We start from the raw sequence: 14,315 nt of genomic DNA, 5'->3' as shown, positions 1-14,315 counted from the left end.
GGAGCCAGAAAAGTGGAGCATACGTGACGCAAAAGTCACAATAGTACATCAATAGTCATACTCATATTTGTGGACATAAAAGAGGAGAATCCGTTGTACATTTTCTGTTTGTCAAAATGTTCACACTAATAACAAAGGAAGAAATGAAATATGTTACATTGACTGAGATCTACATGTACCATATATATACCAAAATTGTCCTAGATATGGTTTACTTTAGTTTAGCATTATAGTATGTATACAACTGAATTTTATGATGAATAAATTATCAAACACTGACGTTAATTTCGTGCATTTCTTTTTTTCTTCTCATTTATTATTGTTTTTCTATAGGATCCCTTCACCCGAGGAGTGATCTCTTAATCTTGTGGGATATTAAAGGGGGAAATTAATGTTTTAAAATCTGGTTTGGAGAGGTTAACTTAGGTTTCAATTATTTAGTAGGTTCTTCGAACCGAGCTGAGCATCAGATTAGCTATGCACTCGAACTTGAATCAATTTTATATTAAATTATGTAAAATATATACATTTTGCAAGCAACGAAATTCGAACTTGAGTCCCTAGGTTAAGAATTGAAAGGCTTACCACTACATCACTTTTATTTATTCAACATAATATTTATAATTTAATATTTATTATATATTATTTTAAAATTTGATTAAATTTGAAATTCAATGACCTAATACCTTGACCAAGTCTATCATCGGTCGAGTTTTAAACACCGGGCGAAAACTCTTTGTAATAGTTTATTTTCTATGTACATAAATCTCAAAATCGAATCAGGATCACATCGACACCCCTAAATATTTTTATATGTATTGTTCAAGACGGTAACTACACAAAATTTCCAAAAAACAAAAACCTTGTTATGAATATGATATAGACTTAATTAATGAAAGAAACTTGCCTTTTGAAAACGGACAAATGCCTTTTAAAGTGAGTAAATAAGGATATATCTATTTTTAATTTAATTTAAAATGTATTTCTTAATTTACTAAAATTCAAAGGTTGATATAACTTTTATTTACTAACTTCAAAGAAACTTTTACTCTCGTACAAGTACTATGTACTGACTCTTGACTTTTTTTTTTTGGTAGACTTATTGACTCTTGACTTTATTCCTCACAATATATACACACGCACATATATTAAATATTTTTATACAAAATATGAATTAATCCTTTTATATTTCAATAGTTCAAGCGTGTCAAACACATGCACCTCCCCGTCCATCATGTCTTCAGTCAGATATAGGATTTGAATAATGCTTGGTGTGTTTTATATAAGGGTTTTTGAATATTAGGAAAATATAATTACTATGGAAATGGTTGAAAAGTGAGTTTGGTAGAAAAATGTAAAAAAAAGTTGTTTGGTTGACCGAAATATTACCAGGGAAATTTATTTAAATTTTCAAAATCTATGTTCGGGAGAAATATCGGATCTGTTTTTTCACTTTTCCAGTTATCTCAAAATACCACATCTCAAGTGGTATTCTGTAACAGTGAATTTCATCCAAAAATCAACACAAAAGTCATTTTCCCATCTATCCCATCAATCCCAAAATAAATCTTCTACCAAACTCTACCTAAGAAATTTGCATTTATCATTTCACATTACACAAGAAAGTTTCCTACACACTCCCACCAACACCATCTAGGGAGGGGCATAAGTAACGTAATCCTTGGACTCGCACTCGAACTCTGGATTAGTCTCATAGGCGGCTCAAAGAGTCGAACCCGTAGAGATACCGGGAGGTTCTGATTCGCCTCAAAGAGGTAATTAGGATCAGTTTCCAAAAAAAAAAAAGTTTCCTACACACACAATATTTTTTAGGACCCACACTTTTTGAAACAAAACAAAACTTCGTTATGCAAAATAAATCTCTATAACATTACACAATCATTTTTCCTACAAGATAACTCTTATAAACGCCTTTATATAATCTCATTCCTTTTTGCGGTGGCAAAAGCAAAACGTTTGACAAAAAAGCCATAATCAGATGTTAAAAGTTATACATATGGGGTTATACAAAGAAAAAAAATGGGAGGTAATGTATATTTAAGTTTGTAGATAATATTATTCATAACGTAGGCTTGTTCTCAAATTATCTTATCTTATTTTATTTTTATTTTTTTGTGTTTCAAGAATTTACCTTTAGTTACTCCTAATTTTAACTACTAGCAGGTCCTCCAAACGAATATTTATTCCAATATTCAAACTTTGTTATAATATTTGAACTTTAGTCTTTCCTATGAAATACGATTGGTTTACCATTATATTTAACCCTTAATTATTGTTTGGTTTAAAGTTGATTACTTTCACAATTAGATTACACATTAATTAACTGCAATGTTATGAGTTTATGAAATCAAAATAAAAATTATTCGATAAGAGTTGGCAATTCGTATTTAATTTAAGCACTAAGTTGTGTATATACATTAAATTAGGGAGTGAATTACAAGCACCACGGTAGCAGTTAGTTTTAGCCTACAAGGAAGGTGATGGATGATACGTGGCATTAACAACTGTTTCAATTGGGCTTATATATATATATATATATATATATATATATATATGGAAAATGATATATTTACCACCAAAAAAGTTCACAACATTTACAACGAATCTGATCACTGTTGATTTCCGTCAATCTAACGGTTATAATTTATTGGATCATATTTATTAATTTATTATTATTTCTAATAAATAATAACTATTAGATTGACGAAAATTAACGATGATCAGGTTAGTTGTAAAAGTGTAAACTTTTTTGGTGGTAAGTATATCTTGCCCCTATATATATAGGAGAGGGTTACGTTTACAACTTCTTTTGTTTACAACTCTTATAACCTCAACTTTTTTCCTGGGAGAACATAGTTGAAGTTATAAGAGTTGTAAAAAAAAAAAAGTTGTAAACGTAACATGCCCCATATATATATATATATATATGGTAAAGGTTACTACCTCTTTTTCTTACTACTTCTTACTACTAAATATTAACCGTTGATTTCTCTCCATCTAATAAATATGACTCAATAATTAATTAATAAATATGACTCAATAAATTATAACCGTTAGATTGACGAAAATCAACGGATAAAATTTAGTAGTAAGAGATAATAAGAAGAAGAGGTAGTAAGTGTAACCTTCCCTTATATATATATACATATATACATATATATATATATATATATATATATATGTATATATATATATATATTTGAGCGGATTTCCTTTGTTGTGAGATTAAAATTAGGAAATTAATTTTCTCATTTTATATGAGAAAAATTTCTCATGCTACACACATAATATATGAGTGAGGTCCACAAAAAGGTAAGAAGATAAAAAAACCAAGATGAGACCATCTCATATATTATGAGTGTAGCATGAGAAATTTTTCTCATATAAAATGAGAAAACTATATCCCTTGAAATTATCCAATAACGATTGAAAATTAAACGCAGAATGGGGCTCCTAACACAAACCAAAACCTAAAACGTGTAAATATAACCAGATAAGAGGGTCAGATCACATCATATAAAAGTCATCATATTATAAGACATCAGTGCTGTTTCGTGAAAATTATGGTAATACATTGATAGCAACACTGGCCCAGTAAAGGCAGGTTGTTGTTTTTATTATTTTGCAGAAGAGGAGCCAGGCCCAACTTTTGCGGATCCTTGAAATGGGACTGATAATTTACTAAGCCTGCCAGAAAGACAAAAAGTTGAGCCCAATATAAGCCATGACAGGCTAGACGCAGTTTTGTTATGGGCCAAGACTTCACCGTAAGTCACTAAATTCTCCAACTGGCAACTCGTATGTACAGCTTAAAATCAAAAGTAGTAATTTTGTTGCTAATGCCACCTTGGGGCACCACCACCATCAATGACGGAACCCGAACCTGGGGGCGTTATATCACCGTCCGATTGTGACTCTGAGAAGCTGTAAGGGATGCCATTCACGAATGATGATGTGGCAAATGTTGCATTCACTGGCCACTCGCTGCACCCCATTTGTGCATTATAGATGCCACCCTCTCTAGATTTATCATCATAATATTCGTTCTCATCATATGCTGTTACCGATCCTTGATGATTATTTAATAATTGTTCCACAGTTTCACCTGTTGAGTTACATTCATACAAATTAATGTCCCTATTTGTAATTGTAAATTAATTTTGCATAGCCACATTGATTAATAGAACATATATATATATATATATATATATATATTATATACCTTGGGTTAACAAAGCAACGTTATCTTTCAAAACCTCATCAATTTCCTCCAAGTTATTCCATCTAGCATATGCTTCTCTCACCAGTTTCTCTATATAGCTCTGAAAATAATGTACCCCATTGGAAATGAATGAATTAGAGGATTAAATTAAAATCAACACCTATAGACTGTAGTAAATAAAATCTAGAAAATGAGGGGGGAAGTTTAAAGGTATACCCTGTTCATATTGGTAAGCTCTCTGCCGGCAAAGTTTTGGCCGTTGATATCAGCTCTGACCAACTGGCATATGGCGTTCAGAAAGATAGTAAAATGAGGCCCACGATAGATGTAGAGCTTGTTGCCCATGTTGCAAGTCCTTGCATGCTTCATTGTCACATCCCACATTTTGTCTGACATCCCAATGCCTAAAATCTGATTGCAAAAACCATAAAAAAAACAAACAAAAGACTATTAGTCCATATATAATAATCATTTAACAATGAATAGTTTTTTTTCGGTGACAATTTTATGTCAATACAGGGTATAGAGTAATATTGATGATATATACCTTTCTGAGCCTATGAGTATCAACAACGGATAACTTGAGAAAGTCTTGCACTGTGGTAATCCCTTCTGAGGACAATTTTTTGTGGAAAGCTCCATCTTTCCCAATCTTCTCTAGGCGCCACACTTCATCTTGGAGCATTGGTGGGTGATGTTTCTTGTACACTTCAAATGTATAAAAATAAATAAATAAATAGCAAAGAATGTAGATATTTAGTATATTATAATTATAATAATAATAATAATAACTACTTTCAGAGCCACCAAAATTTAGATGTCATGGGACAAAATAGAAGTACGGCAAAAAAAATTCATCAATACAATTATTTGAAAAGATGAGCACTAACTCCGTGCTTCACCGTGTCTGTGAAACCTTTGACTTGATATCGTCCCAAAACAAGGAAGATGCAAAACCAGAGTAGATTTGGTATCAATTGCAATAGAAAAGAAAAGTAAAAGCTAGTACGCGTCATAGTTCATTGCATCAATAAGTTGCATTGGTGGGACCATGATTGATCATCTATTCGTTGCTGAGCTAAGCTCCTAATTAGCTGTATATTTGACCACCAATCACTTCCCAATCCAAACAAAAGAAAATAAGCAAATTTAAAGATATCACTATTGCTGGCTGGCAAAGGTGTAAATGAAATACCCTATCTTGTCGGTCATATAAGATCGATGTACTTTTCCATTACTGTAAAGTGCAATATAATACAAATGAAGTCACAATCTCCTCAAATTTGTTTTTTTTTTTTAAAGTAATCTCCTTAAAATATATGGGGTATTGATTTCTCAGGCAGAATGGGGTGCATTGCATAGGGGAGAGGAAAAACACAAAATAAAATCCACTTTGATTTTGTGTCCGTAGATTTCTTTCCTTGTAACATGAAAAAACCAATATTCAATATATATATATATATATATATATATATATATATATAAAAGTTTTGGTGAAAATATATGTTCATCATTATTTTATTTTTATTTTTTTTGAATATATTAGAATCGAACACAGCACCTACTACCCACTATCTATTTCTCACCACCACATTAATCCTGATGGCTCGTGTTTTTCTATTTATAATCAGTAACTCATCACTTATGTTAGAGAGATATAAAATTATTAAAAAAACTCTCACCTAATACCTTAAATTTTTTGGATTGAATTGATTATTTATACGATTTCAGAGTTTTAATAACCATAAAATCACAAGTTCGATTCTCAGTGTTCGCCTTCACTTTCTGGTATTATTAAGTAAGTATAAGGTAAACCAAAAAATGAATATGTGAAACATAAAATAAATAAAAAAATAAATATGTGCAATATCTACTCTTCAAATCCAGAAATAAAAGTGTGTTAAAAAAATATAAAACGATGATTATTTACCAGTTAACCTATTCATATGCAAATTCCCCTACCACCCAAATTCTTTTGTCCTCCTTCTTCATCCTCAAGTTGGACTGACGAAGACAACAATAATGGGCAATGATTGTTAATATTATATATGTGTTAGACTATACTCTGCAATAGTTTTCTGACACACAACCATAGGACTAAAGAGATTGACTTTATTAAGATATTTTTCTTTCGGGAGAACCAGCTTTCTGATCAGTAGTTATCCACAGCCTTTAAATAAATTAAAAAAAGGACACTTGTTCTATGTATGTATTTGATATATAATATATTATACGTAATTCGAATTGATTGAAAAACTCACATTCACCACGGTGATCCTTGACGACAAATGGTTCAGTCATGCCTTCACAAATTCGAACACTTGGATTACTCCCCGGAGCCACCCTAACAGCAACTCTGAACTTCCTGCTACGTATCCAGCTAGAATTATCTGTGAATTCTATCTCCTCAATTGGTGCAATTCCATCCCTCATGGTCAGATTCAATTCTCCTGTGAGCAATGGCCTCTTCCCCGTTCTCTCCTTCACTATGTGGTTGTTGAATTCCTCACTCGTCCATGACTCTTTATCACCAGCAGGAAAATCCCCATCAAGAACCACAATTTCTAGCTTTATGGGATGTGGAAGACTTGTTGGAACAATTTGATCAACACTTTTGTCAACAAGAACCACATGGATTGGATTGTTATCTATGTCTAGTATCCTGCTACCCGTGAATATAGGAAGTGAAAGCTTTTTGTTGAACATGAGTTGAAAGCTTGATGGTTGCTCTAATGCTTGGATTCTCAAAGAAGGGGACCTTGTTATTGAGCGTGGACAACAATGTCTCATGACTCTATCCACCTCTTCATTCACCTGACAAATTAAATAATCATATATATATATACTTTCATGACAAAATTATTTAATCCAATAAATGAATAATAATAAATTTCAATGTTGATTTGCTTCTCGATCATAGGATCAAATTAAGGTCTAATATTATGACTTACCACTCTTCTAAGCAAAGGTTCCAAGCCAGAGAAAAGGTTCTGCAAGTTTTTCACCATAACCACCTCTCCTATTACCCTGTCAAGAAGAATTGGGGTTTGATTCATGAGAAAGTGAGACATGTTTTAAACAAAGAACAGAAAAAGTAATTATGGATAGAATGAATTCGTGTCGTTGGTGGTGTAAGCTATTTAACATACGAAGCAAAAGAAGTTCTTGGTGTTCTCATCCGTTTGTCGCTTGGCTTATCTTTGTCTTGATCAGAATCATCCAAAAACCGTTTCGCAGCCATTTTTCTGAAGAATTTGGGACCAGGGATTGAAAGACGTTGATGTAATTAGAGGTTGCACTGAGCTAAATGATGAGAGGTAGAACGAGATGATGTGTGTTTTTTATACCCCCGAAGCTATGTGAGATTGCAGAATTGGGTTACATTATAAAATATTATGATAAATCATGAACGAAGCTTCTTGGAATATCGGAGGAAATAACCAAGTAATTAGAGTATGTTGTAGCTTAGAATGCGTATCATATGATGTAAAGACTTTGACGTCAACAGCCATCCAAAGTCAACCCAAATCTTTATCAATATTATCACTCTCTCCGCCAAAAAAGATAAAGGCTAAAAGGCATTTTGGACACAAAAAATCAGACATTTAGCATGAAAGTGAAAAAATATTATCATTTAAGGTCTTTCATGTGTGTTTCGTAACGTGATCATGGAAAGAGAAATCTCTTAATTCGGATCAAGTACGGCATGCTAATTACGAGTCTAGAATTAATTTGAATATTTTCATAAGCACATATATGAAGGTTTCTTTTTATTAAATCCTGTAAAACAAAATATATATGTAAGCAGTTTCTTACTCTCTTTTTTTTTTTTTTTTTATATATAAGCAGTTTCTTACTTTGAGAGCACGTTTGAATATAAGACAACAACTTTATTTTAGTAAATTTAATATTTATCTTATCATTCTGTATTACATTATGTAATTTAGTAAATTTATTAATGTAAAGAATCAATTCAAACTAAAAGCTTAAATTAGTAGATGAGACCTTTTTAATGATTTATATTATGTTCCAATACTCTCATTGTATTGAATGATATCTCCATCTCAACTAAACACGTGGAGATCAATGCTATAACTAATCCTGATTAGTTATTAGTTATAACTATTTTCCTCTAGTTAGTTTGTTATAACCGTCTGCTTTAAGTGTATCATTTCTTTTTCTTCGTCTTGATCAGTTTTGTATATATACTGATCTTCGTGTAATTCACAAATCAATACAAACAGATTAGCTTTCAATGTTCTTCATTTTCTTTCTCTCAGTTCTTGTTGCAAGGGTTTCTTTATCAGGCCCAACTTACGGGGAGCGGTGATGATCGAACCCGTGACACTGACATTTTGGTACCATGTAAAGAATCGATTTAATCCAAAAGTTTAAGCTCTTGGGTGAGACTATATTAATAGTTTTATATATTTATAATACATTCCCTCACAAGAGAACTCATTAAACTTGAAAGGTGAATGATGCATTAGGCTCATCATATATGTGCTAAGAAATTCTACCAAAAAAATATAGAACTATGAGTATCGAACCCAAAATACCAAACTCTAATACCATATAACGTAATAAGAGATGAAAGAAAAATTAAATAAATCCATATATTACTTCTCTAACAACTATATAATTTGCTTTCTTGTTATGTTTTCTCATTTACCAATTTGGTCAAACTACATGTTTCTAGGAAGGATCGAAGGCGTGTTGGGGACTCTCTGCTACGTACGTGACCCGAGCTCACTTGTAATAACTTTTAACAGCAAAGTCTTGTGAGTTATTTTAATAGCTTAAAGTATTCTTTTCAAATTTGAAATGTTTGAACTATTAATTCGAGGTGACACATTGTATTCCAGCCATTAGAATCAGGCCACATCCTTCACAAGATCTTGTTTTTTTATGCATCGAGAATTGAATCTATCACTTATACTAACTCAAATCGTTATTTATGAATTATTTAATTAAGTTTGAGTAGTTAAACCTTTTCTTTTCATTAATATAATTAGAAAAATGAAAAGCACTATTCCTTCAAAATTAATCATATCAACATATATAGCAGAATCAACACAAGTCGCCTATTCCTACTCGGTTTATCATTATCAATGTAGGCCCCGAGGCAAATGATATGTACATATATGTGTGGCCAAAAATTTGGAAATCATAATTCATAACAACTATTATGATGTTGCAGTAAGGTTGAGTAAATATGTTTGAGACACGTTAAAGCGATGATTATTAAATGACAGGACATGTCTAGTCAATTGGCTGTTATCAATTATTATTTTTTATACATATATTAATTATCTTTTCGAGAGAAACTAATCTTAATATCTTCACAGGTTTTAATTTTTTTTAATATAATTATGAGATTAATTTTAAGTCGGATTTAATTACAGAAAAAGTTTATTATGCTTTTTCAGATATGTATCTGATTAAAATTGAATCCAAATTCTCTATACACATACTCAATCTGTATTGTTAATTGTCTAACTGACTTATACTCATTGAATTCAATTACTTTTTGAGAATTACAGATATCATGTGACAGGAAGAATCTGTATTTACCTGAAGACACATCAAAAAATCAAAAAATAAAAAAGTTTGAGGCACGGATTTCAATTTATCTATCACATGATATAATTAACTTCCTACAACATAACAATTATAAATCCTTTACTTTTTACTTCAAATAAACATGCGGACACTTTGAAGATTTATCGTGCAAAAAATTATCTCGCGACAAAAAAATACATTTACATCCCATCAATCATCCTAAAACATCAACAACAAATTAGGGATAATTGATTTGGACACATTTTTTTTTTTTTGGTAATCAGATCAATACTTTGGACCGATATTAGGAGCCACAAAACTTCACTAAAATAACAGCCCATGAGGTCAGCTCAAGGCAAGAACCCAAATTAAAATCTTAACTAATAATAAAAGACTTTTATGAATATTATGTTATAGGAAGTTTTTTTGTATCATGTTACTCTAATAAAAATGATGGTCTCATCTTATTTTATTTTTCAGTGAGACCCACATCCTTTTTATTAGAGTGACATGACACAAACTTTCTACAACATATAACATTTATAAAATCCATAATAAAATGCTTAAAATACATCTACACACAATTTTGCAGGCTATTTAGCAGCAAAGATAGATAGACTCAAGCAACATAAGTTTATCAACCTTTTCATCCGGCCAAGGATTGAACAACAAGACAAGTTTTTAGCTAAGTCTTAGCAATATAGTTCACCAAGAGACATCTTGCATAAAAGAAAGGCCACCCAAATAAGTCAATCAGAAAACATATCAATCATATCACCATACAAAGGCCATTAGTTGAGTTTACAAGCATGTCATGCCACATGCTATAAATTAAGAGACAAAGACCTAGATACAAATATTTTTTAATTATACTTAAATTCATTACTTAAATACTGACTTGAGCATCAAAATATATTACACGTGCTCACCATCTCTTATGGCATCAAATATCTAATCCCACAACATTATTACTATCCCACACAAAAATGCAAGTGATTCGATTAATATCCATTCATTACATCAAATAATACTCATTTAGATTAAGCATAACCAACATTTTTTATATATGTATATATATATATAAAAAGATTTTATAAGAGTTATGTCGTAGGAAAAGTGATTATGTAATGTTATAGAGATTCGTTTTGCGTGCCGTAATTTTTTTTCTTGAAAAAGTGTGGACTCCACAAAATGTTGTGTGTGGAAAAAAATTTATTGTGTCATGTTAAATGACAAATGCAAAAAAAAAAAAAAAAAAAAAAAGGCACTCTTCCATCAAAAGTATCATATATAACATAATCAACACAAGTCGCCGATTCCTACTCGGTTATTAACGTAGGCCCCAAAACAAATGATATCTACTATTCTCACTCGGTTATCGAAGTAGGTCCCGAGGCAAATGATATATATCTGTGGCCCAAAATATGGAAATCATAATACCACCCACACACAGTATATATTAAGATGTTGCAGTTAGGAAGTTAGGTAGCTCCTTCCCGGTTTTCATAATGGTCACTTTATTGATCTTTAAATCCACATGGCACCCGCTCAACACCAAAAGGGTTCCAAAGAGAGACTAATATATAATAATATTTGTAATTAATGTTGACCAGTAAATAAATTCCGAATCCAAATTTTGCAAATAGAGTTAACATTAACATCATAATGCGATGACAAACACGTCTTGTTTTATTCAATTAACCTTAGGGCCAGGTCAGTCAAATTCAACCATGCTTTTTGGCCAAGAGCAGAGAGACCCGCTTCGCCGAAAAAGGAGCAGGAGTTAGGCACCAAAAGATAGTTTCTACTTTCTGAGGAACTGACAAAACTAATACTAATTGTTGGTTGGTTGGCGCTGTACTAGTTTTATACCAATTATTTATATATAAAAGGAAACTGAAGTGAAACTATCACGTGGTTTCTGCGTAACGTTACATTGAGACGGGACATGGACACTTTGTTATAAATCATGGTTGAACCGAATTGAATATTATTGTACAACTTCTTGTATAATTCAGGATTTGTTGTTTTGTTCAACCCCTCAGAAAACCTTCACTTGACTATGACCTCCATTAATATATGTTTTAGATTGCCATTATTAACAGCGACTTGACAAAAAAAATAACTGCGATAACAACTCAAAACTAAGCTACATTAATAGTCCAGATTCGTTCCCATATCCTGGGGTGAGTTGCCAGGCTCCTTCCCTCATCTTCTATTTACTGAAATCTTCAAAGGTTTTAAAAAATCAAAAAAAAAAAAAAACTTTTAAGATATTAGGTGATATTTGTAAAAAAGAAAAATTATAGTGTCATTTCTTACTGATTGAAAGATATGCATCTACTGAAATAAGTAAATAATTACATAATAGACCTGATATTGCATTTTGATTCAAAATTTTAAAAGGTATTTATTTTGCCCTAATGAACTAGTTAATTGTTTTTGGATCTAAGTGCTCTCTTTAAGGTATGTATGACTTAGATATTTCATCAAACGGGTGATATGTATGCACAGTGACAGCATAACAGTAAGAGAGAAAATAATCATACATGTAGTGGATATTGAATTTTGAACCTTTTGTGCCTCTTCTAGCATCTCAAGCTCATGTTTAATGCTATCCTATTAGGATTGATATCTTTGATGGATATCCTCCTTTAATTATATCAAATTTATATTAGGATTATCTCTTGTTGTGCCTGATAGTAAATGAGCATCGTATATAAGTCCATAACAATATTAAAACCCGTTTGGATAAGGTTTTTTTTTTTTTTAAATATGTATTAATTTTTTAGAAGAATTTTTTTAAAAAAAGGATAAAATTTATTTCGCATTTGATGAAATACCTGAAAAATACTTTTAATTAAAAAATTTGCTTTAATATTAACATTAAAAAGTATATTTTATATATAAATTTAGAAGGAAAAAAAACATGTGAAAGTATATTATAAAAGCAAGATTTGGGATTGGGTAATAATAATAATAATAATGGAAAGATTCGGTGGTGGTGGAGATGGTGGCAAGGTGGTGAAAGGTTTATTTGTATAGTTAATATTGTTGCATTCGATTTGACTGTATTATATTGTGTCAACCCAAATTGCTAGCTCTACCCACCATTGTCATTTTTTAGTGTTAGTTTTTATTAAGATGATATAACTTTAAAAATGGATCGATCCAAATATGAATTTCTCATATTGTGTATGTGAGTGTTCCTCGTGGAGCTAGAGCAAATATGAATTTACAATAAATATTTGATTTTTTCAACCCAAATATGAATTTCTCATGTTGTGTATGGTGAGTGTTCCTCGTGGAGCTAGAGCAAATATGAATTTACAATAAATATTTAATTTTTAACTTTCATTTTTTTTTAAAGCCAGAAATTTTAACTTAAAACAAAATAATATTTTGGTTTTTCTTTTTCTCAACTTACGCTTTTCTTTAATAGCTGACAATCAAATACTTATTTAAAGTGAATTTTTATTTTAAAAAATTCCAATCAGGCTCTAAATTTATGTGGTTTTTAATAGATGGGGAGGTTATGTTTACAACTCTTACAAATTACATTAAGTCATCCTACTTCAATTCAATCAATCAAGAGTCTATGATCAATCATACTTAGTGTAATTTATAATAAAAAATTATAAACGGGTCATTCCCCTTTAGTATATATAATTATTAGAAAAAGTGTTTATCCTTTTAAATGACACAATTTGTGTCATTTTACTCTCACAAAGAGGTAGGATCCATACCTTTATTTTTTTATCAACTCTCTCTTTATCTATCTTTTTCTCTCTCTTAAAATGAGACAATTTTACATCTTTGAAATAATACACACTTTTTCCATAATTCTTATTTCACGTATTATTTTCTAATGTGAAACGTTTTCACTCACATACAGCTTATAGTTAAATTTCCAAAAAATAGTAAGATTATATTCATGAATTGTCAAAGTCGCTCTCCAAAGCCGTTATAGGAGCTAGAATGAGTTTTTTGTTTATACTGGCACTAAGGTTTGAACCTTGAATGAGTTACTTTCATTATGTAGTTTCCGTTTGACAATAAATTTTATGCCAGGGGAGTTAAAACTTCAATTCATGCAATCACACGTTTCAAAGAAGAATGCTTATGAAAGAAAGGAAGGAATCAAAGGGTGGCATAGTCCCATTTCTGAAAAGCCCAAAATAATAATAATAATAATAATAATTGGAAGTGACCAATCATAGGCTGTGAAGTGTGAACCACTATCATCAAACTCCGCCAATACGAATGAAACGAGAAAATCAAGGCAACCCAAGAGAAAACGTGTTACGTATCGTTGTATACTCTTTTTATAAGTCAAATTACCATATATATTTACTCTTCTTATAAAAACTTATAACAAAATGTATTGTTTATAGTATACATGAATGAATGATTATGTTTAAATAATTCCCTGGTACTGATCAATCTAAACCCTGATCTGTATAAAAAATCAAAGATAATAAAAAAAAAAGGAAGTAATGAGAAACACAAA

General features: G+C 31.0%; 1 protein-coding gene across 1 annotated transcript; it reads right to left on the bottom strand.

Moving 5' to 3' along the window:
* Nucleotides 1–3,516: 3,516 nt before the first annotated feature.
* Nucleotides 3,517–7,580, bottom strand: LOC133290878 (protein SAR DEFICIENT 1-like). Its single transcript, XM_061489021.1, has 7 exons — nucleotides 7,393–7,580; nucleotides 7,195–7,270; nucleotides 6,505–7,057; nucleotides 4,791–4,951; nucleotides 4,460–4,654; nucleotides 4,244–4,343; nucleotides 3,517–4,126 (listed from the first exon to the last, which is right to left on the bottom strand). The coding sequence occupies exons 1-7, from the start codon at nucleotides 7,482–7,484 to the stop codon at nucleotides 3,858–3,860; spliced, it is 1,446 nt and encodes a 481-aa protein (XP_061345005.1). The 5' UTR covers nucleotides 7,485–7,580; the 3' UTR covers nucleotides 3,517–3,857.
* Between the last annotated feature and the right edge of the window lie 6,735 nt (nucleotides 7,581–14,315).

This window comes from Gastrolobium bilobum, unplaced genomic scaffold (genome assembly GCF_033153095.1).
Source record: "Gastrolobium bilobum isolate Gb01-03AN ecotype WA unplaced genomic scaffold, APGP_CSIRO_Gbil_v1 utg966, whole genome shotgun sequence".
NCBI classification, from domain to species: Eukaryota; Viridiplantae; Streptophyta; class Magnoliopsida; order Fabales; family Fabaceae; genus Gastrolobium; species Gastrolobium bilobum.
The sequence above is the reverse complement of the archived record's forward strand: the minus strand, read 5'-3'. Positions and strand labels throughout refer to the sequence as shown.